The sequence below is a fragment of the Hipposideros armiger genome, unplaced genomic scaffold (assembly GCF_001890085.2).
Source record: "Hipposideros armiger isolate ML-2016 unplaced genomic scaffold, ASM189008v1 scaffold_625, whole genome shotgun sequence".
NCBI lineage: Eukaryota > Metazoa > Chordata > Mammalia > Chiroptera > Hipposideridae > Hipposideros > Hipposideros armiger.
In genome coordinates this window covers 1,009,101-1,032,162 of record NW_017731975.1, presented here as the reverse complement: position 1 = coordinate 1,032,162, position 23,062 = coordinate 1,009,101, and the positions used below count along the sequence as shown (strand labels likewise).

At 45.5% G+C, this 23,062-nt stretch overlaps 1 protein-coding gene across 2 annotated transcripts; it reads left to right on the top strand.

Moving 5' to 3' along the window:
- The first annotated feature begins 5,326 nt into the window (after positions 1 to 5,326).
- CHMP7 (charged multivesicular body protein 7) lies at positions 5,327 to 19,444 on the top strand. 2 transcript variants are annotated; one of them, XM_019625415.1, is made up of 10 exons: positions 5,327 to 6,616; positions 9,046 to 9,217; positions 14,386 to 14,571; positions 14,709 to 14,842; positions 15,691 to 15,739; positions 15,990 to 16,109; positions 16,392 to 16,490; positions 16,724 to 16,784; positions 17,579 to 17,770; positions 18,005 to 19,444. In XM_019625415.1, exons 1-10 carry the CDS (start codon positions 6,318 to 6,320, stop codon positions 18,055 to 18,057), a joined length of 1,365 nt encoding a protein of 454 aa, XP_019480960.1. In that variant the 5' UTR covers positions 5,327 to 6,317; the 3' UTR covers positions 18,058 to 19,444. The 2 variants fall into 2 exon arrangements, with proteins under 2 accessions (XP_019480960.1, XP_019480961.1); XM_019625416.1 differs by lacking the exon at positions 5,327 to 6,616 and adding an exon at positions 7,245 to 7,387.
- Positions 19,445 to 23,062: the final 3,618 nt, after the last annotated feature.

Genomic DNA, 23,062 nt, shown 5'->3' with positions numbered 1-23,062 from the left:
TATTGGGGAATTGGGGGGATGGGAACAGCGCTGGGGAATTAGGGGAAGGGGAACAGACAAGTTGCTGTCATTTTGTTCTTCAGTCTAGTTGTGGAGGGTGTTGCTTCACTGACCCAAGTTGGCACCATCATTGTGCTCTTCCCGGGCGAGGCAGATCAGTCGCCGGCTTCTGGACGGCCGCTCACACTGGCTGCTGGCTGCACACAGTAGCCCATGGCAACCCACTGCCACAGGGGCTGCAGCCTACGCCGTTGCTGGCGACTCACGGCAGCCCCATTCCAGGTCAAGCTGTTGTTCACCATCTTAGCTGTAGAGGGCCCAGCGTCACTGGCCCTCATGTGGGATCCGAACTGGGGCCCTGCTGCACAGAGCTGGAGTCCCAAGCCAGCTCTTAACCAACGCGCCACTCGGCCGGCCCTGTAAAGGAAATTTTTCACCATTTTAAGTGTCAAGTGTATTTTTAACTGTCTGGTTTGTACTTTTATGACTTTTATACTACCAAAGAGGAGTTAAAAATAAAAATGTTAAACACACACACACACAAACACACACACATACAACAAAAAACAAACAAGCAAAAAACCATATTGGAGCAATCAGCAAATAAATATTAATGCCACAATATAGTTTTAGGTGACATTTTGTTCTTCAGACTCTCCATAACTAAAGAGCTTCTGCAATCACTCACACATCTATAGTAGCTATTACGTTTAGAATCAGAAAGTGGGCACTAGGACAAAACCTCAAGATCATAGTATATAGAAACCTTTCATTCACAGAGGAGGAATCTGAGAAGAAATCTGCCTGCCTGAGGTTATGCAACTATTTAATACGAGAGGTGAAACCAGAATGCAGTTCTAGATCATATACTTATTCATTAAAAAAAAATTGAATGATACCTAAGTGAGAGGCTATGTTCTGGGTACAGAGTATGAAATTTATATTCATTGATGCTGCCCTACTGTCCCCCACACAACTTCTGACCACAAATATCATATAGTTTTAAGAAAAAATACTCTAGATGTATCTTCAAAATATATTTCCAATAAAATATATCCACCATATCATTGTGCTCAACATAATTCGCTAATATCATCAAATACCTAGTTGATATTCAAAGTATCTAATTATCATAGATGAATTTTTATGATTGTGCAAATTAGATCCAAATTGGATCCAATAACAACTACACATTAAAAGTCTCTTTGTTGCAAGAAGACATCCTACTGAATGGGAGAAGATATTTCCCAATGATACATCTGATAAGGAGTTAATATCTAAAATTTATTAAAAAACTTATACAATTCAACACCAAAAAACCAAACAATCCAATTAAAAAGTGGGCAGAGGATATGAAGAGACATTTCTTCAAAGAGGACTTACAGGTGGCCAATAGACATATGAAAAGATGCTCAACGTCACTAATCATCAGAGAAATGCAAATAAAAACCACAATGAGATATCACCTCACTCCTGTCAGAGTAGATATATCAATAAATCAACAAACAAGTGCTGGTGAGGATGTGGAGAAAAGGGAACTGTTGCACTGTTGGTGGGACTGCAAACTGGTGCAGCCACTATGGAAAACAGTATGGAGGTTCCTCAAAAAATTAAAAATAGAACTACCTTATGACCCAGCGATTCCACTCCTGGGTATTTATCCAAAGAAATCCAAAACACTAATTCAAAAAAATATGTGCACCCCTGTTTACTGCAGCACTATTCACAATAGCCAAGATATGGAAACAACTGAAATGCCCATCAATAGACAATTGGATAATGAAATCGTGGTATATTTATACAATGGACTATTGTTCTGCCATAAAAAAGAATGAAATCTTACCATTTGCAACAACATTGATGGACCTAGAAGATATTATGCTAAGTGAAATAATTCAGACTGAGAAAGACAAATACCATATGATATCACTTATATGTGGAATCTAAAGAACAGAATAAATGAGCAAACAAAACAGAAACAGACTCATAGATACAGAGAACAAACTGATAGTTGCTAGATGGGAGGTTATTGGGAGGATGGATGAGAAACATGAAGGGATTAGGAAGCACAAATTGGTAATCACAAAATAGTAATGGGGATGCGAAATACAGTATGGGGAATATATACTATAATGTTGTAAAGACTATGTAGGGTTTCAGATGGGTACTGAACTTATCAGGGGATCACATCATAGGTCATATAAATGCCTAACCACTGTGCTGTATACCTGATACTAATATAAAATAATATTGAAAGTCAACTATAATTAAATACACACACACATATAGTCACAAGATATAAAGTACAGCATAGGGAATATAGTCAATGGTATTATAATAGCTATGTACAATGTCACATGGGTAACTGGATGGGGTTATCACTTTGTGAGAGATGTAAATGTCTAATGTTATTCTGTACACCTGAAACTAATAATAAAAAAAGTCTCTGTGTTGCCATTATTTGTTGAGGAAACAAGGTATCTAGTAGAATTCCCCAGTCTGGATTTTGCTGATTGCAACCTCAGGTTTCATTTAACATATTCCCCTACCTTCTGATTGATTGATTGATTTCCTCCAAAAACTAGTACTTAAACCTAGTAGCTTAATCAGATTCAGGTTCAATTTCTTTTGTTTTTCTCCTTGATCCTCCTTGGCATACCTCTCATTTTTTCCTCTCAGCTCCCTGCAGTCTGGCCTTTGCTCCCTCTCAGTAAGTATTATAGTGATCTATTGTCTGTCTTACTTGATATGTCAAAGAATTTGTGATTGATCTTTGACACCATTGTCTTTAGTAACTTCTCTCTTGCCATTTCACCTCAACCTTTGGAGACCTCTTTTCCTCCACCCCTCTCTTAAATGTTGGGGTCCCTCAAGATTCTGATGCAGGCTCTTTTCTCCCTTTATGTACTTCACACAGTGAGGTCTTCCTCTCAGGTGGCCTCAAATACTACCTACATGCCTAAAATTTCTAGATCCTGTTCTCTGTCCCACAAACCTCTCCTGATTCCAGATCTTTGTATCTCTTTACCCTCTAGATGGCTGCACTTAAGTGTCTCATAGACACTATATTAGTCTGCTTGGGCTTCTTTAACAAAATACCCTAGACTGGGTGCCTTAAACAATAAACATTTATTTCTCTCCGTTCTGGAGGCTGAGAACTCCAAGATCAAGGTGTCAGGAGATTCAGTGTCTGGTGAGGCCCACTTCCTGGTTTGTAGCGGCACTTTCTTACTGTATCCTCACATGACAGAGAGAGAGAGGAAGAGAGCGAGAGAGCGAGAGAGCGAGAGAGCGAGAGAGCGAGAGAGCGAGAGAGCGAGAGAGAGAGAGAGAGAGAGAGAGAGAGAGAGAGAACCCAGGTTCAATGTTTTGACAAAAATATTTCACTGGTGGTTCTGTGTACTTCCTATCACATTACTTCAAGAATCACATAATGTCTGGTTGTCTTCCTTTTTGTGATGTTAAGATTAATCAGCCAGGTGTTGTCTAACTGATTCATCCATCCATTTTAAAATGCCAAGTGCGCTATGTTAGATAGGGTGTTCTGACAAGGCCTTTCTGAGGAAGCCAATTTTGTGCTGTGGCCTAAAGGACAAAAAAGAGCCACTCATGCAGAATAGAGGAAGAGTGCTGCAGGTGGAAGCCCTGAGGTGAGAAAGAGCTTGCCATACACCCAAATGCCCCCTCTCAGGGTCAGCAGAGCTTTTCCAATATCCAAAATGTGAAAACAGAGAACCCTCTTCCTAGAGGTGTCAGGAACCCCGTGGCACTTTCAGGTGCAGATGGCCAGATACATACATGACTTTGCTCTCCTGAAATAGGACTATTTTGACTTACATTCAGAGACCTTGGTGAGAAAACAACCTGCCCTCTCATGACACAAACCAATCAGCCATTTTATTGGTCATGACGACATGGCAGAAATGTGCTTCTTAGGGTAAAACTTAATTGCTCAAATACTATTCTTTTCTGGAACGTTCTACACTATACTTAAAATAGAGTTGTGGTTCAACTTCCTCTTCTGTAAAATAGAGAAAGTATCAAAACTTATCTCACAGGGTTGTGGCAAAGATTTATCTTTGTTTACAAAGCTGGACACTAGTTAAAGAGGTAAAGATGGACTTTAATCAGTAATATAATACTGCCAATAGGGAAGAGTCCAGGGTGAGCTGAACTCAACTTCCATTTGTAGAGGTGACGGGGCCTTTTAAAGGGAAAATAAGGGAACAGGGACGAGGGTGAGGGGGTCTCAGTAGGGTCAGGGAAGTGAAAAATTACAAAAAGCAGGAAGGGGTGGTTGGTCCCTGTGAAACCCATCTAGGTTTGCTAACTGGCATTTATCTAAGTTAGACTCTGCCCCTCCCACAGATGCTGGGAGACAGGGGTCCTATTTTCAGATGTTGGCTGGAACAGACAGTATATGTTTTTTGACAACCTTGAGTTTTCTCAGGCAGGCATTTTAAGGGGCGCTAGGGTAATCCTAGGGATGAGGCCTTGAGCTGTTAGAAACTATGTTACTGTTTATTGACAGGCCTAGTCAAGAGGAGGGTTCAGAAGAGCCTGTCTAGAGTGTGGTCAAGGAGAGAATCTTTGTCGTTGTTACGAGTATTGAAATATTGACTGTGAAAATGCTGGGAGGAGTATAACACAACATAATATCAGTTGTCACATTCATTCATGTAAAAACCAATCATTTCCCTCCCCCTCCTTTAAAATGCTTATTAAAATTCTTCCTTACACTGAGTTCCCACTTCTAAATATCCTGCCACTCAGTGGTAACACCTACTATATACTATGTGCTAGATACTTTACAAACATCATAACATTTCTCAGAAACAGTAGGTAATTATTAACTATTAATTATTAAGGTCACACAGCCAGTGAGTGGCAGAGGCCAGATTCATATTAAATTTTGGTGTCACCTGGTTCCATTAAACAAGAAACACCTTTCGCCTTTTAAATGGATCAATTAAAAAGAAAAACAATTTACTCTTAAAACAATGGACATGTTCATTGTTCATAAAATATATATTTTTAAAGATTTTATTGAGGAATTGGGGAAGAGGACAGCCAAGTTGTTATCCTTCAATCTTAGTTGTGGAAGGCGCAGCTAGCTCAGCTCCAAGTCCAGTCGCCATCCGGCCGCCAGTTGGCAGGTCGCAGCCGCTCAGCTCAAGGTGTTGTGTTCAATCTTAGTTGCAGGTGGGCGTAGCCATCATCTGATTCAGGAGTCAAACCGGCAACCTTGTTGTTAGGAGCACGTGTTCTCACCAGCTGAGCCATCCTGCCACCTGTAGGCAGCTCAGCTGGGAGCAGCTCGCTGGCCCATGTGGGAATTGAACCGGAGACCTTGTTGCTTAGAGCTCGCGCTCTTAACCAACTGAGCCACTCGGCCGGCCCGTTCATGAAATTTTTAATGAGAATCTTATAATATATGAGCTCTCATTCAACAGGATTCTAAGATATTTAAAGGCAAGGGTCAAGTTATGCACCTTTCAGTTTATGAAATATTTCTTCAGCATCACTATACATCATAGCAAGATACGTAGGTCATTGCACCTGCCCTCGGGAAACTAGGGAAAAGGACACAAAATAGTAAATGCTAAACTGTACTCCAGGAAAGAGATCAACAAAGAGGGTAGTCGGAGACGGTGTTGAGAAACATTAGAATTGAGTTCCGTCTTAAGGGAACAGATGGACATTCCAGGGCAAAAGGTCGGGAGTTAAGAGTAATAGAAGTTTTTATACCTCTCAAAAACCAGTGTATACACCGTCACAGAGCTTGAATGATCGACAGCTGTGTTTCCGCTGACAGTATCGCAGATGGAAGCTATCTTGGAAGTTTAAATCTCTGAAGAATGGCTTGTCGAGGAGCGATAAACGGTGATCCACGCGAGCGACCCTAGCGCCTCTGGCGTCCCTTAGCGGGAACGCAGCCCCACGATCTGAATCCACAAGTTAAAGACATAATCATTTACGTCTCTACAATGTTTCGCCAAACGATGATTCCTTAGAGGGCGCGGCGGACCGGCACGCACGCGCGAAGTCCTTCTCACCGCACAAAGACTGCGGAAGCAGGGATCGGCGCAAGCGCTCTGATGCTCTCTGAAAATGATTATCATCCCGTCTCCTGGCGCAGGGAGGGCGGAGCGACGCAAGCGCCGTGAAGACGCGCGGGACTTATTTCACGCTGGGGGTGGCGGTGACGTAATGACAGAGGAGGCGGTGGTCAAGGAACGGAAGCCGGGAGGGAACTAGGGCGGAAGGGGGACCAGGGGCAGGCTTGTGTTCGGATCCTTGGCGGGGCTGGGGTTCTGATGTGGTCCCCAGAGCGGGAGGCCGAGGCCCCGGCCGGTAGAGACTCGGCGGGCCTTCTGCCCCCTGAGTGGGAGGAGGATGAGGAGCGCATGTCTTTCCTGTTCTCTGCCTTCAAAAGGAGTCGCGAGGTTAACAGCACCGACTGGGACAGCAAGATGGGCTTCTGGGCGCCGTTGGTTCTGAGCCACAGCCGCCGCCAGGGGGTGGTGCGCCTTCGTCTGCGGGACTTGCAGGAGGCCTTTCAGCGCAAGGGCAGCGTCCCGCTGGGGCTGGCCACGGTGCTGCAGGACCTGCTGCGGTGAGGGCGGGCCCGGGTCCGGGCCCGGGGCGGGGACGGCTCCCGGAGGGCAGGGACCCGGTGGGTTCTTTGACATCGCACCGCGCCCAGCCCAGGGTTTGGCCCAGAGCGGCCTCTGTGTTTGTTCAGTAGGCGAAGAAGGAGGCTGGGGTAGGGGTGTTTGGAGGGAGAAGGAGACGGGGTATGGGGGAAATTGGAGGGCAGAATAGGCTGCTTAGATGAGATCCAGATGGGAAGAGAAGCCAGCCTAGCGTAGGTGACAGTGATTTGTGTGGACTGGAATCCTGTGATGTTGTTATTTCATAGGGCCTTCCAAATTTGAATGACATCTGTGAGATAAGGTTTCTGAACCAAGGAAAGTCAGAGCTAAGAAGAGGGCGGTCGTGGAGAAGAGGCCCAGTCCTAGGGCTCTTGCCAACAGCCCCCAGCACAGGTTATGTGTCTGGCCTCTCTTGGCTGCTCCTTGACACAGGCCCTTTGGAGCACAAGATATGAAGGAGGGTGAGGGCTCTACTGAGTATATTGGGGCCTTGAAAAGGTCCTGTAGGTGCTACCTGTGCGACAGGTGCAGTGTTTTGGAGTACCTGAGGCAGTAATAACATGGATATCTAACAGATAGACAGAACTTGACTGTCTACAGAGACTTTGCACACGCCATTTCATCTGACCCCCTCAGAAGTCCAGATGTAGAATTATCCTCAGCAGACAGAAGAGGAAACTGAGCCTCAGAGAGATCAAGTGACTTACTTGGTGTTACACAGCTGGTTAGAGGTAATGCTGGGACTGGACCATGGTCTTCTGATCCTAAATCATTTGCACTTCACATTGTATATGTCATACCAACAGCAGCCTAGTTAGCCTGGTACCTCCCTCTGAATGAAGGAGAAAGTCAACTTTGATACATTGCTTTAGCTTGCTGCTCTTCCTGATTAGAAAGTCTCCCTTCTCCCTAGTACCTTTCCACTGGCTGACATTGATGGGACAAGCCATTTCTGAAACTTCTCTTTTCTGAGAAAGTCTACTGTGGACCAAGTTTTAGTTCATGCCTGAAGTGGGACTCAGGGGAGACAGTAGCTGAAGAGGTCAGTAAGGGACAGGAACAGTCAGGGCTTCCTCATTGCAGCAGGACCACCCTCTATGACTTCCGATCCAGAGACCTCCAATACTGGCCGACCCCGTTTTATTATGCTTCACTTTATTACGCTTCGCACATATTGCCTTTTTTACAAGTTGAAGGTGTGAGGCAACCTTGCATCAAGCAAGTTTATCAGCACCGTTTTCCCAACAGGTTCAGGTGACGGTAGCATTTTTTAGCAATAAAGTATTTTTTAATTAAGGAATGTACATTGCTTTTTTAGACTTAATACTATTGCACACTTAATAGACTACAGTGTAGTGTAAACATAACTTTTGTATGCACTGGGAAACCAAAAAATTTGTATGACCCACTTTTATTACAGTATTCATTTTATTGCCAAACCCATATCTTGGAGGTACACCTGTACCTCAATTTCTGCTCTCCTGTTTGCTGGCACTCTATTGATGCTTCCTGGTGTTTGATGGCATCTGGGACCTGAAGTTTTTCTGAGGAAGAAGCAGCATAGCATACTAATTAACAGCTTTGCTTGAGGGCCAAATGGCTTGGGCTCAAATCCTGGCTCTGCCAGGCTGTTTGGAGCAGAGGATATGAAGGAGGGTGAGGGCTTTACTGAGTATCTGGTGCCCTGGGAAGGTCCTGTAGGTGCTGCTACCTGTGCGACTTTGCTAAATTCAGTGCCTGTGGACAAATTATGTGCCCTCTTTTAGCCTCAGTTTGACCAGTTACGAAATGGTGATGCTCATTGTCCCTAGGTTTATTGTGGGATTTGAAGAGAGATTTCTTGCATAGCCTTTAGCATGGTGACTAGCCCATGTAAATGTAGCTACTTACCACCAGTACCATGAAATGCTTTCTCTCCACCATAGCTTGGGAATAGTAGAAAATCCTTTCTCTGAATTCTTTGTATTCTTCCTAATGCCTTGCACTTGACAGTGATCCTTTATTGTTATTTTCATTTTATCGTTTTGAGCTCCATTTGTAAAAGGAAGTCTCGTCATAGACCCTGCAGCCCCCTGTGCCTCTGAAGTCTTAGTGGCGAGCTTGTGTTTTGGAGCCAAATTATAATTTAGATTTGGCCTCTTTTACCTTCTCAGTCCCTCAGTTTTCTCATTAACTAAAATGCCAGTTAACACCATCTATCTTGCAGAGTTGTGAGGCTTACAGCTAGAGCGTAAATAGTGCTCCTCGTAATAGCTGGCACCGAGTAGGTGCCTAACAAATGGTATTTATGCTGCTGATGATCGGATTCCTCTTACGGGATAAAGGGAATGTGGGGACTCGAATGGGACATTGTATTAAGCCTACTATATGCCCTTTTCTTTCTTTGCAGTCGAGGGGAGCTGCAGCGGGAGTCAGACTTCATGGCCAGTGTAGACAGCAGCTGGATCTCCTGGGGGGTCGGCGTCTTCCTGCTGAAGCCTCTCAAGTGGACTCTTTCCAACATGCTGGGGGACAATAAGGTTCCTGCCGAGGAGGTGCTTGTGGCTGTGGAGCTGCTTAAGGTGAGTGATCAGAAGGGAGAGAGGTCTGGTGTCATCTGAGGTGATGATAGGCTCCTCCACATTCCTTGTGTATGGTTAGAAAAAGGGTGTATCTGTTGACATGGTGACAGATGATACCTGCGTTTACCTACCTCCCTTATTCTGTACTTTGTAGCATTATTCACTTGTTAGTTGGACTTTTACATTTTAGAGGTGATATTTTGCCTTGAAATTGACAGTTGCTTATTTTCTGTATTTGTAGAGGATTCATGATAAGCTAATGTTTAGAAAATGCTTTGCCTTCTGTAGTTTACTGACAAGGATTTTTCTTGGGATGCCTGAGGACCTTGTGACTTTCAAGCTTTGCTTTCCCCTAAATCAGTAAACTAGGTTCAGATTTCCTCCTCTCTGGCTACAACCCTTTCCCATTCCCGCTTACTGACGGCCTTATGTCCATCAAAAAGGCCACCAGGCCCTTCCTGCTCTCCTGGTCACTCAGCCTCCTCCCGGCATGCCTTTCCCACTCAGCCTTGAGTGTGTAACCAATGCCTGACTGCTTCCCTCCTCAGTACTCTTAGCTCCTTCTCAGCTCTCTCGGTCCACACCAGAGACACCAGCAAATCTACCGCCTTAGGTCAACGCCATATCTCCACCCCTGCTGGAAAAAGTCACCAAGACTGGGGCCGCTTTCACAGCCCCCAGCTGGAGGAGGGCCCTCAGAGCCGCTCCACAGCCCAGTTTTCCTGTCCTCTCCCAGCCCTTTACACACTCCCTCCATTCTCTGCCCTCTCTACTGTCTGCAGACACCTCCTGGAGAAGGTAGAATCTCCTGAGTCAGCGTCTTCAGTTTTCCATCTTTCCACCTTCAATTAAACCTCCTCTGAGCCCATCTGCCTGCCAAGCTCAGAGGATGAAGTGTCTTTCTTCTCTTCCACATGTGCTCTTGAGTCTGTCCCTGGCCTGCCTGTCCCCTTGTCCTATCAATTAGCTTCCTGAGCTGTATATTCATCTCCCTCTCTTTTGGTGCTCTCCTGCTTCAACCTCTAAACCCACTCAACTCCTGTGTGGGACCTGGGCCCTTGCCTGGTTTCTGCTCTGTCTTTCTCCTTGACCAAGCTTGGTTGTTACCACTTCCTCACTTCCTACCCTCCCTTTAATCCAGTTCAAACCTGCTTTAGCCCCATCACTCCACCAAAACTTCTGAGGTCAAGGCTACAGTAACCTTTGAGAGAGAGAGAGAGAGAGAAAGAGAGAGAGAGAGAGAGACAGAGAGAGAGAGAGAGAGAGAGAGAGAGAGAGAGAACAAAGTTGACTGAATACGGGGTAGCAGAAGTATACTGCAGACGGTAGTTATTTTTGAAACTCCCAGACCAAACCCAACCTCAGGGCCCTTGCATGGCCCTGGAGGCTTCCACACAGCTGGAGCCCGCGAAGAGTCCCCATCCCCCACCCCAAATGAATCTCTAGTTTCTCCTCACCTCAACAGACCCCCAACTCTCCCTACCTCAGACTGAGAAGGAGGTCTCCAGAGTCTCCCACCTCTCCGAGTCTCCCAGGATTTTTGACTGAGGAGTACATGTTTGGTTCAGGGGAATACCCCTCCCACCTTCTCCCCACTGGGATGGCTGTCCCCCCACCTAGTGCCCTACCTCCAGGGCTCAGCCAAGGCCCCACAGAAACTACAGGATGGTCTGGGTGCTTCTGGGCTAAGCCCCGTTCCTCTGTGCAGTCTTTACCTCATGTATTCTCCAACCTGGAGCAAAGGGGGCCAGATCCATCTATCCCCACAGATGTGGGTTGGACTCACAGTCTCTTGAGAGCAAAGGCAGAGATGGGGATAGGAGTGGAATTGCATAGATTGTCCAAGAACCAACAGTAATATTTGGCAGCAATGTAGTTCAATCCTATCTAGGTAGAAAAATAAATCTTCTAGCTTTGCAGGGCCATGGTACCGTTAAATCTGTACTCAGTTTACATCACTACATCATTACAGAACACGTAATACTTAATCTTACTCAGTGACATCTGCTTTCAAATATATGGTGACTTCACTGTTTTCTCCTGGGATAGAGACTTGTTTACATGTGTGAAACTAAAGGATCTTATCTGAAAAGCTTATAAAACAGAGAAAGCCTACTTCTAAGGTAAATTGATTTTTCCAAGTCTAGACACAGAAAGCAGCCAGTAACTTTATATTCTATTTGAAAAGATACAGAAAAAAGGAAAAATTGCCCATAGATTTTGCTATTTAAAAAATTATACAACAAAATGAAAGTTTTCTTTCTGTTCATCCGATTTCCATCTTTTTAGGTACGTCCCCTTCCCATTTGTGTGTATGTGCGTGCGTGTGTGTGTGTATGTGCGTGCGTGTGTGTGTGTATGTGCGTGTGTGTGTGTGTGTATGTGCGCGTGTGTGTATGTGCGCGTGTGTGTATGTGCGCGTGTGTGTATGTGCGTGTGTGTGTGCGCGCGTGCGTGTGTGCGCGCGTGTGTGTGTGTGTGTGTGTGTGTGTGGTTACAGACATATCTTTAGACCCTGTTCCGCACTATTATTCCAATTTATTTTCTTGTTAACATTCAGTACTTCTTTAAAATCTTATTTACTTGTTTACTTATTTATTATCTGTCTCTTCTACCATAAGGGAGAAGTCCCACGGGTCTTGGAACCCCAGGAACAGTGCCTGGTTCAGAGTAGATCAATAAATATTTGTTGAATAAATAAAGGAATATACATATGTATACATATACACTCTACTTTAATATCACGAGCATGTTTCCAGGTCCCTACGCAATATAGGTCTACTTCTTTCTTTTGGATAGCTGCATAACAATCTATAGATACAGCACAATATCTGCAGTAGTTAGCACACAGATGAACAGAAAAGTCATTCCAGTTACTCTCTTACAAAAAAAATACTTGTTTGATAGCTTTGTGTGTACATCTATGTACTTCTGCTTTTATTTTTATGGAACTGATTTCTAGAAATGCATATGTTCATTTTACATTTTAACAGAAATTGCCAAATTACTTTTTAGTTTATACTAATTTACACTTTCATCAAGACTACATCCAAGTGTCCAGCCTTGTCAGCACTGGATAAAATCAGCCTTTTCAATTTTGCCTATTTGATGAACAAAAATGATATTTCCTATTTGTTTTTTGAGCATCTACTGGCCATATACATATCCCCTTCTATGAATTGTCTATTTAGGTCCTGTTTTGATATTGGATTGTTTATCTTTTATATTAATTTGTAGGAGTTCTCTATGTATTAGAGATAGAGATATTATATATATTTAGTACTGGGGTATACATATTTTTTCCAGTCTCTTGTTTGCTTTTCATTTTTATTTATGATATCTTTTACCATATAGAAGTTTTCATACTTCTATAGTCAAATGTCTAAATTTTCCCGTATGGATGCTGAATTTTTGGTCTTGCTTATTAGGAAGGCGTCCTCTACTTCAAGGTTAATCAGATTTTTAAAATATTTTCTTCAAATTATTTTATGCTTTTATTTTCTCAATATTTAAAAAATATTCTCTTCTAATTGTTTTATGCTTTCATTTTATCAATTTAAACTCCTTAATGTTTTCCATTTCCTTGACTTTATTGTCATTACACCACGGGTTCTTCTTGGTTCTCCCTGAACAGTGTTCCTGGATCGTATTGGAAATGCCTTCATCTCTTAAATGTTGGTCTTCCTTCAGCTTATTAGTTTTCCCTCTGAATTTCTTTGGATAACTCGTTTACACTTGTGATTTTAATTACCTTCTATCTCCTGTCCTGTATCTCCTTGAGCTTTAGATTTGCATCTCCAATTACCTTCTGTACGGATCTTCTTGGATGTACCTTAAGCATCCCAAACTAACATGTCCAAAATGGAATGTTTTGTTTTTCCTTTAAAATATGCTTTTCCTGCTGTAATCTTGCTACTAACTTATAGCGTCACATCCACCCCGTCACTCAAGCCGGCACCCAGGAGCCATCCTCGACTGCTCTTTCCCCTTCCACCCCAGACCCAGTTACCATGGACTGCCAGCTCTACCTTCTAAGTGTTGTTTGAATCCATCCCTTGTCTGCCCCTGTGACCGTTGCCCTGTTCAGACCCTCATATCCTCTTGCATAAATGGTCTTCCTGCCTCTAAGTCTAAACTACAATCCATCCTTTCCCAGTTGTCAGCTAGACATCTGTTCATCTAACCGTTTCCCTTCAGTGACTTCCCACCATCTGCCGAATGAGGGACAGCATAGAAGATATTCCACTTGGTACAAGATAGAAGAGCTTCTCCCCCGTCCCCTTCCCGTCCGCATCTGCCCTCCCCATGTTGACTCACACTCCATGCCATTGCTCATGGTCGCCGCTCTTCCTGAGATGCCCTTCCCACCTGCTTCACCTAGAAACTTACTCTTCAGGATTCTGCTCTGGAAACCATTTGTTTCTGGACAACCTCTGACCTCCTGGGTATCCTTTCCCTATATTTTCGTAGCATTTCGTGCATACCTCAGTCAATATTTCTTATTTGAGGAAGGCTGAGAGAATGATTTCCATGTAGGAGGAATACGGTGGCTTTGTTTCTTGGAACCTTTATGTCTTAGACTTGTCACAAAAACCCTATTCCACCTGTTTGTCACATACTGTTCTCCTGAGATGCTATATAAACTTGGGAATGTTGTCGTTTGTTCTCGTTTGCCGTATTGCCAATTGGCATAAAAATGGAGAGACCAGGAATGGGAGGGAATTTCAATGTCATTTCATCCACGTTCTCCAGTTTGTGAGTGGGATGCTGAGGACCAGTGAGACTGACTTGTCCCGGGTTGCACACGCTGGGCTGAAACCCCGCTCCAGCTCTTGTTTGTGACCATTCCACACACCACACCGCCTCGTCCTTCCCTTGGGGAACCCTGGGCCAGGGAGAGACCCAAACATGGTCCCAGATGGACGTGCAGGCACAGAGCTGGCTCCCAATATATCATGCACCTCATTTCATCCATATTCACCACACTTGCCTCCAAGGTTTAAAAAAACACAAACCCTTTTTCTTTCCCAAAGCTGCCACATTAGGGAAGATGGGGTCGGTGCCCCCTGCTCCTGCCCAGTGCGACTCTTTTGGAAGCACGGGTCAGGACTCACTGGATCCCGTGCCCGGCGGTGAGGGCCTGTGAGCATGTTTTGCCTTCCCCGCAGGAGAAGGCTGAGGAGGTGTATCGTCTGTATCAGAACTCCCCTCTCTCCTCCCACCCTGTGGTGGCCCTGTCGGAGCTGAGCACCCTCTGTGCGGGCTCCTGTCCGGACGAGAGGACCTTCTACTTGGTGTTGCTGCAGCTGCAGAAGGAGAAGAGAGTCACAGTCCTCGAGCAGAACGGGGAAAAGGTATGCGAGTTCAGCCCTTCACTCACTGACTCCCCGATGACTTACTGAGCATTTCCTGGCATGCCCGCCAGCCTTCCTGCCTGGGGATGTCTCAGCACTTGTGGTAGGGGCAGCAGTAATTTGTCCCTGTCCCTCAGATTGTGAAGTTTGCCCGGGGGCCACATGCCAAGGTCTCTCCTGTCAACGACGTAGATGTTGGGGTGTACCAGCTGATGCAGAGTGAACAGCTGCTGTCCCGCAAAGTGGAGTCCTTATCCCAGGAAGCAGAGAGGTAACTCCCGCTGAGCTGAACGCCCCCGACCCACACCGTGGCTGGCCCTCAGAGCTGGCCAAGCATTGGTGTCCATAGGCTCTCTAAAAAAAAAAGGTTATTATTATTATTATTATTATTATTATTATTATTTTACTAATTACAGAACTACTGACTGCTCAATACAGTAATCATGGAAAGCACAGAATATCAGAAAGGAGAAAAAATGAATTTTAATTCTCCCTCCAAAGATTAGGACTGTTAACGTTACATTTATGCTCTCCCAAGCCAGTGTCCATTTAACCAGTGTTTACTGAGGCAGGCCTTGTCTTGGGGACTTGGGCATACAGTAGTGAACAAGACAAGTCTCTGCCTTCCGGAGAGCTCTGAGGGACTCCTGCTGTTCCCCTTGGATGACCTTACAAGTCATCGCTGCTACAGGCACATGAACACTTCTCTGAAAAGTAGGATATGTAGACACTGAATAAAAATATACATGTTTACTCCATCTCACAGTGGAAGAAACCCAAGGAATATGTCCAAGGCCATTGTTGATGTTAAGAATCAATTCCTGATCTCCTGGCTCCCAAAATGGGAATCTGTTTTTCAGGTGCCTTGTTGGCATGCCCTCTCTACCTGTGGGTTAAACTTCGTTTGTCTTCCCCACGTGCAGGTGTTCAAGCTTCTAGCTCATCTTGCTGCAAGAGTTTGACAGTGGGCTGTTGGGCATTTTTCTTGCCGCTGGGTGGAGTGGATTTGATCTTTAGATCTGAAAGTACCTTACCTAAGTGCTCCTCGTGGGGGCTCGTAAGGACCCTGCCACCCCATCCTACGGCACTGTCATCTCGATCTGTCCCTTTGTTTCATAGGTGTAAAGAGGACGCCCGCCGGGCGTGCCGAGCAGGGAAGAAGCAGCTGGTGAGTTTTCTCCTTCCCTCCAGCTGTGTGGTTGGGCCCTGACCCGGCAGTGAGAGGTGCCCCAGCAGTTCAGAGAGGAATCTGGGGCTTGAGGGGAACAGTCTGTGGATGGCCCAGGCACCACAGTTTATTTTATAAGTGAGATGGTAGGAGGCTCAGGCTGGTTGTTTTAGCATCTGGGAAAGGCTATCTTTCTTTGGCCCTTTGGCCTGCCCGGTCTGACCCTGACCAGGTCTCCATGCCCCTCTAGGCCCTGAGGTCTCTCAAATCGAAACAACGGACGGAGAAGCGCATCGAGGCCCTGCATGCCAAGCTGGACACCGTTCAAGGCATCCTGGACCGGATCTATGCCTCCCAGACAGATCAGATGGTAGCCGCTGCCCCTGTGCTCCCTCTCTTGGCCGGCCTCTTCTGCATCGACTCCTCATTCCCTCTGTTGTTTGGAGGAGGCCTGGCTTCTTTCAGCATATGGTTGGGATTGCCTTTGCCTCTTCTGTTGGGAAGTTTTGGCCTCAGTGCCCATGGAGTGCATCAAGCATGGGTGGCAAAAAAAAAACCCAAAAAACAACCAAAGCTGTCTTTTGGAAATGAAACAGTATTGTATGTATTGCCCAGTGTTCTTCATTTGCACTGACAGGTGCTTTCTCTTTAGGTTTTCAATGCCTATCAGGCTGGGGTAGGAGCCCTAAAACTCTCCATGAAGGATGTCACAGTGGAAAAGGCAGAGAGCCTCGTAGATCAGATCCAAGAGGTACGGGAGGAGGCTGGGAGGAAGGGGCACTCCAGAAGCACATTACTGAGAACACGTGGGACTTTGTCGTGCTTCCTCTTTTCCCAAACTTGACTCCACCTTTTGAACTTGAAGCGTTCCCTGATTCTCAGATGGGGCAGTGTTACTTTGTAACCCTGAACATTGAGACCCAAAGACTGAGGTCCTCAGAGACCCCACTCAGAATTCAAGGCCTCGTGCTTCTCCCCTTACAGCTGTGTGACACCCAGGATGAAGTTTCTCAGACTCTGGCTGGCGGGGTAACCAATGGCTTAGGTGAGTTACAAGGCGATCCTTTTTTTTCCTTCCTCCCTCTCTCCCTTCCTTCCTTCCTAAGAGGACTTCACCTCCATGTGCTGTGGCAGGTTTGGTCATGGATCTGCCTTTCTTGGTGCAGGCAGGGCTCTCTTCCCCTCCTCTCTACCTGGGGCTTATCCACAGGAGTAGTTGGGGGACTTGTCGTTTCCGCCTTGACGGTCTGTACTCATGACCCCTCTGTGCTCCAGCGTTCCTTACTGACTAGGCTTCAGACTGGAAGATACTGCTTCAAGGGTAAGAGGAAGCAGGGTCAGTTCCGTGGCCTTAGCAGAATAGACCTCCTTGACAACTTAGCTCTGTGTATGGAAAAAGAATATTTGCTTGAAGGTGTCCTCTGCCTCCCAACTCACATGATTTTTTTCCCTTTTATTTATTTATTTTTATTAGTTTCAGGTGTACAAACAAGCTAATGATTAGACATTGACACACCTCACAAAGCGATAACCCCAACAAGTCTACTACTTCCCATCTGACACTGTCCATTAGCTATTACAATACCATTGACTGCATTCCCTATGCCGTACTTTACATCCAGTGACCATACGTACATATTTTAGTTATAGTTGACATTCAATACTATTTTATATTAGTTTCAGGTATACAGCACATCACATGATTTTTTTTTTTTAACCTACAAGGACGCCTGGACATCTTTTATAAAGCTGAGCTGAGTTTTGCTTCTGAGTCCTATGACTCATAAATGCAATTCCTCCCTGGACTTAATGTGTCCTTATGTCGTCTTTTCTTTCTAGATTTTGACAGTGAGGAGCTGGAGAAGGAATTGGACATCCTTCTTCAGGATACCACCAAAGAACCTTTGGATCTGCCTGGCAGACACATTGGATCTGCCTGCCCGACGTTTTATACCAACAGTGTGCCTAACCCTAGGATCTCGGATGCTGAACTTGAAGCTGAACTTGAGAAACTGTCCTTATCAGAGGGAGGTACAGAGCTGTATTCCCAGGGTTGCTGGTGGGCATGGGGCCCTCTGTCTGATAGTGTCCACATAGGTTGATGAGTCCCAGCCCAATTCCTCAATTTGCCAGGAAACCAGAACCCAGTGAGGGAGCTGTGGGCTCATTATTTATTTATATGAAGACTCGATCCCTTAAACACTGGGATGATTTCTGTCTTAAAGATCTGCCTGATACAGTGTTCTTCGTGTTTTCTCTTTGCAGGTTTGGTCCCAAGCAGCAAATCCCCAAAAAGGCAATTGGAACCGACTCTCTAAAGCCATCTAGGACCCTCAAGTGAAGGACCCTCGTGTAAAAGAGAGGCCAGGCTTGTATGCGTGTACATAGTTATTTAAATGAAAAACTCTCAGAACTGGTGGGGAAGAGGAGGAAGGACAACCACTCTGATTTATCTGGATGCTACCACTTACTACAGGACAGATAACAGTTTCTGGAAGCGTGCTCCAAAGGCTTGCTCCCAGCGGGTGTCATGGACCTGCCTTCTCATCTTTATAGTGCCACAATTTATACAGTTCTGTGTTTGACCCGTCGTCTCATAGCCTGCAGTTCTTGCCGTTGGCTCTCTTAGGTTTGTCTTCACCCACCAGCTTTGTTCCAGCCAATGAAGGTGAAAGATTTGCAGCTTTGCTAAATCAGAATCAGCCCTCTCCCCCCCACCCCCCACTGTTTCTTAGAGGAATGTATTGTCTGTAAGGCCAGTTAAACGACTGGTTCCAGTCCCACTCTATTTTCGTTGGTAATGAGAAGAATGAGAATCAAACAGCTGCCACTTTATGGAGAAACATACAGTTTAAAAGATTTTTTTTCTCTAGGGTCATTTGTCAGATTCTCCAGGTGTTCAGGAAAGAGGTCACCCCTGAGTGGCTCAGAGTCATCCATTTGGAGAGGAGGTTGGTGGCTGTTTCTGCCTCTTCTATCTTATGCAGAAGATCTCCTGACTGGAGAAAGTGTTACCGCTGGACTTGTGAACTTGAGGGGGAGCAGCCCAGGTGACTGCAGGGCCCTGAGTGTCCAAACCCCATGTGCTTTTTTAAAGAGGCATAATCTTTGCCTTGTCCCATCATGGAATCATTGAAACATAACTTTATTTATGTCAGAACAAGCCACACAACAGCGCACCTCCCCTTCTTGAGCCTGGCACACCACAACGGGTTCTTTGGATTTCAGAGCATTTGCTTAGTGCCCGCTGCCCCGGGCAGGGGGCCTGAGTCAGGCTGTGCAATAGAGCAGAAGCCCGGGGCCTTCTGCGGACGGGCGCGTGCTTCCGGGTCCTGCCCTCCACCTGTCCCTGCCTCCTCAAGCCCCATCGACCCACTTGCTTTGATGAGTGGGGGAGGGGAGGGTGGTGTAGGGGGACAGCCGGGAGAGGGTCTGAATGCTGTGGCAGCGGGGAGAAGAGAAGGTGACAGCCACACTGCCACTCTGCTGCCACAGAGCAAGTGCTGCCTGAGCCCTTCCCTGGGCCCCCCGCTGAGGTGGCGGGGAGCAGAGGGGAAAAGCTTGCTCCAGGCCAGCAGCACAAATCACCTTTCAACAGATCCCTCTCCCAGCTGACCTTGGTAAACTGAAATGTTGGGGTGAAGAGAAACAATCACTATTTTTTCTTTTTTATCTGGTAAATAAAATTAAAAGTAAAAACCCCGAGTGCTTGTCCTTGTCTCTTCTTTAGGTTGTAGAGTTTCTTGGTCCTTCATGCCTCCCCACCCCCACGGCCAACATTTACACCCTGGGGGCTTTCACAGGCGCTGAGCTATAGTGACAGCTGGTCAGTCTCACTGATGGCGCTCACATTCACGCTGTTCTGGGGCAGGCCTGTCCTTCGAATGGCCTTGGTTTCAGGAGTGTGCCACCGTTTACTTTCCCCTTGCCTGTTTGTTTAAATGACGCAATTTCCTCTGCCTATGTCATCATACCATATTTTAGTCTGGCACCAGTACTTAACTCAGTGCCTGCTACATGCTTGGTGTTTGCCCTACCCTGGGACAGGGAGTGGGGACAGGCTTTGAGGCTGAGTGCAGGGCTAGGAACAGGTAGAAGACCTGCCACAGTGGTAGGTTCACAGCTCGCAGGAAGTCAGCAGCTGAGCCAACCAGGAAAAGGCGTTGGGAGCAAGGCCCAGAGCAGCAACAGTTTGAACAAAGAGTGAGGACAGACCAGGTTCTCAGGGAGGCAGGAAGTAGGAAACACCCCAGCAGCCAGCAGCCCTACCCCCACCATACCCCCTCCTCTGCTGAAAGCAAGAGACCTGCATTTTATGAGGCTCTTATCTGGCCTCGCCTTACACAGACCTGAGCTGCTGAGGAGCCCTGGGTGAAATGTCGGCCTGGGTCTTTGCTGTGTGGCAGGAAATTGAAAGATGTTGAGTCTGGGTTGGATCAGCTGAAAATGAGCCTGCATTTTCAGCATTGGATTCCCTTAGGGAACCTGAGTTTTAAACAGGAATTTCCCCTTGAAGGAATGGACTTGATTTATTACGGGAGCTGGTAAGTTTTCTTATATGTGGAGAGAGAGCAGGTCCAGATGAACCAGGTTCAGCCTTTTTGAAACAAATACTCTGTGGTGTGAACACAGTGCAATATATAGATGATGTAGTATAGAAATGTACACTTGAAACCTATATAACTTTACTCACCAAGTCATCCCAATAAATGTAATAAAAAACTTAAAAACTGACAATATGAACTACAAAAAGAGAAAAAGGACTATAACTGCGGGGTACAGATACAGAGGGACGTTCAGAGAATAAATGCTTCAAGTTGGGCTCCGGGAGGGCTTCATTGAGAGATGACACCCAAGCCCTCATTTCCCTTGACTAGTTCCTTCAGAACCTTGACAGGCAATCTACAAATCAAAACATCACCTATGCATGATTCCACCAAGATCAAGTAGGGAGATGATGTAATGAATCAAGTCGGGGCTGGTCCTGACTGGGAATCAGGAAACCTGGTTCCAGGTCTCACTTCAGCCTCCTGCTGGTTTCATGGCTCTGGAGACACAGGCCCCTCATTTTCCATCTGCAAAGTAAAACAGACAGACAAGGTGACTTCAGAAGTTCTGATTATCAGTGTCCCCCTGTATGGTCCACTTCTCCCTTATCTTCAATCCCTGCTGTCATGCGATGAGTCCGAGCAGTGCCACAGCAATGCCAAGCCTGGGAAGATGACTAGAGAGTCCCCAGTCACTGCTGGCTGGGGGATGGTGATGTGGGGAGAGCAGGTGTATCACATAATGAGTGAGCCTGGGATAATATAAACATACTTAGATTAGACACATTGGAAGAGATTTCAGCTATTGAAAATATCATGCTGGACTTCTCAATCCAGGAAAATGAAAAATCAACAGATCCAAGCAGTGTGCCTATTATGTGTGAGTACGCAAATCAGTAGAGGAAAGAAGGAAGTTTGAAATGGGGCTCCTGCCCTCCAGGAACTTAAAGTCAGAGGGAGGGTGTCTTAGATTGGAGCTGCTACAACAAAATGCCATAGACTGGGTGGCTTTAAACAACAGAAATTTATTTCTTACAGTTCTGGAGGCTGGAAGTCTGAGGTCAGGGTGCCAGCGTGAGCATGGGCTGGTTCTGGTGAGGGCTGGCCCTCTTCTGGGTTGCAGATGGCCCCCTTCTCATATCCTCACATGGTGGGAGAGGCAAGGGAGCTCTCTGGAGCCTCTTTTATAAGGGCACTAACCCCATTCATGAGGGCTACACCCTTATGGCCTGATTATACCCCAAAGGCCTTACCTCCTAATACCATTATATTGGTGGGTTAGGATTTCAACATACAAATTTTGAGGGGATACAAACATTCAGATCATAATAAAGGGTGTTTCCAAGATATTAGCACAATGTAGGGTTAGTACAACACTAAGCACTTGCAGAGCAGGGGTTGATGGGTTAGGCACCAAATGCCCAACTTTAGATTCTGGCTCCTATTTTAATGCAAGAACAACAACAGAAATGAACAATAGCTAACATTGGGTGCTTACTGTCTGCTGGATACTATGTGTTACAGGTTAGGTTCTCCGGAAGCAGACCTGGAGACAGAGTCTGGGGTATCAGGAATCACCACCTATGAAGGGGAGAAGAAGAAGTCAGTCTGCGATGCAGGCCCCCAAAGCTCTTGGCCACTCTGGTGGGAAATTGTAGCATGAGTATTGTCCATTAGTGTCCCACATCAGGCAGAAATGACCAAGCCTCTATCCATTCCCACCCTTCTTCCTCGGTCATCAGATAGCCTTGGAAAGGGGGTCACCTCAGCGGGGGTGGCACTCTGAAGCTGGGCAGCAAATCCTTGAAAGGAGGCTTGGGCAGTGCATCTCCATGACTCCCGTGCTGTGTGCTAAGCTCTTTGAATGTATTTAATCTTTCCAATGAGATGAGTACTATTATTTCACAAATGAGTTAACGAGGCTTAGAAATGGTAATTTGTCCGTTGTTACCAGTGGATGATTGTGATATTGTGATTTATAATAAGAAGTCTATATTTGGCCTTCACCCCCATTGCTGGCACAGAGCTCCTAAAACCCTTGGAATTTCCTAAGTGATGCAAGCATTAAAGGTGTCTTCAAATTTATTATTCACAATAGCCCAATGTTGATCCAATAGGAATATCTTCAACTCTAGATCTAATGATTAGAGACTATTCATTTTTTAAAATATACATAGAATATGTACAAAAGTTGGCCATGCGGTAGGACACAAAACGAGTCTCAACAAATACAAAAAGACCGGTACCATATTATTCATATTTTCTGACCATGATGCAGCTTAGAAACTTATAGCAACAGGATAATGTAAACAAAACATACATTTGGGCATTATAAAAACACTTCTAATAACTCAGGGTCAGAGAGCAAATTATACTGAAAATTAGAAACTATGTAGCCATATAAGCTCCTTGCTGATCCTGAACCCCCAGGAATGCCCCCACATCTGCATCTTTGTCCATGTTGTTTTCTCTACATACTAAAATTCATATGATGGAGCTAAAGAGATACTTAGGGGGAACTTATATCCTCACATGCTGTTATTGGAAAATGGAAAGAAGAGAAAAATATTGAAAATTAACGAGCCATTAAAAACCTTAGCAAACCTACTAGCAAAGCATCTTTTTTTTTTTTTTTAAGATTTTTATTGGGGAATTGGGGGAAGGGGAACAGACAAATTGCCATCCTTTTGTTCTTCAGTCTAGTTGTGGAGGACACTGCTTCACTGGCCCAAGTTGGCACCATCATTGCGCTCTTCCCAGGCGAGGCAGATCAGTC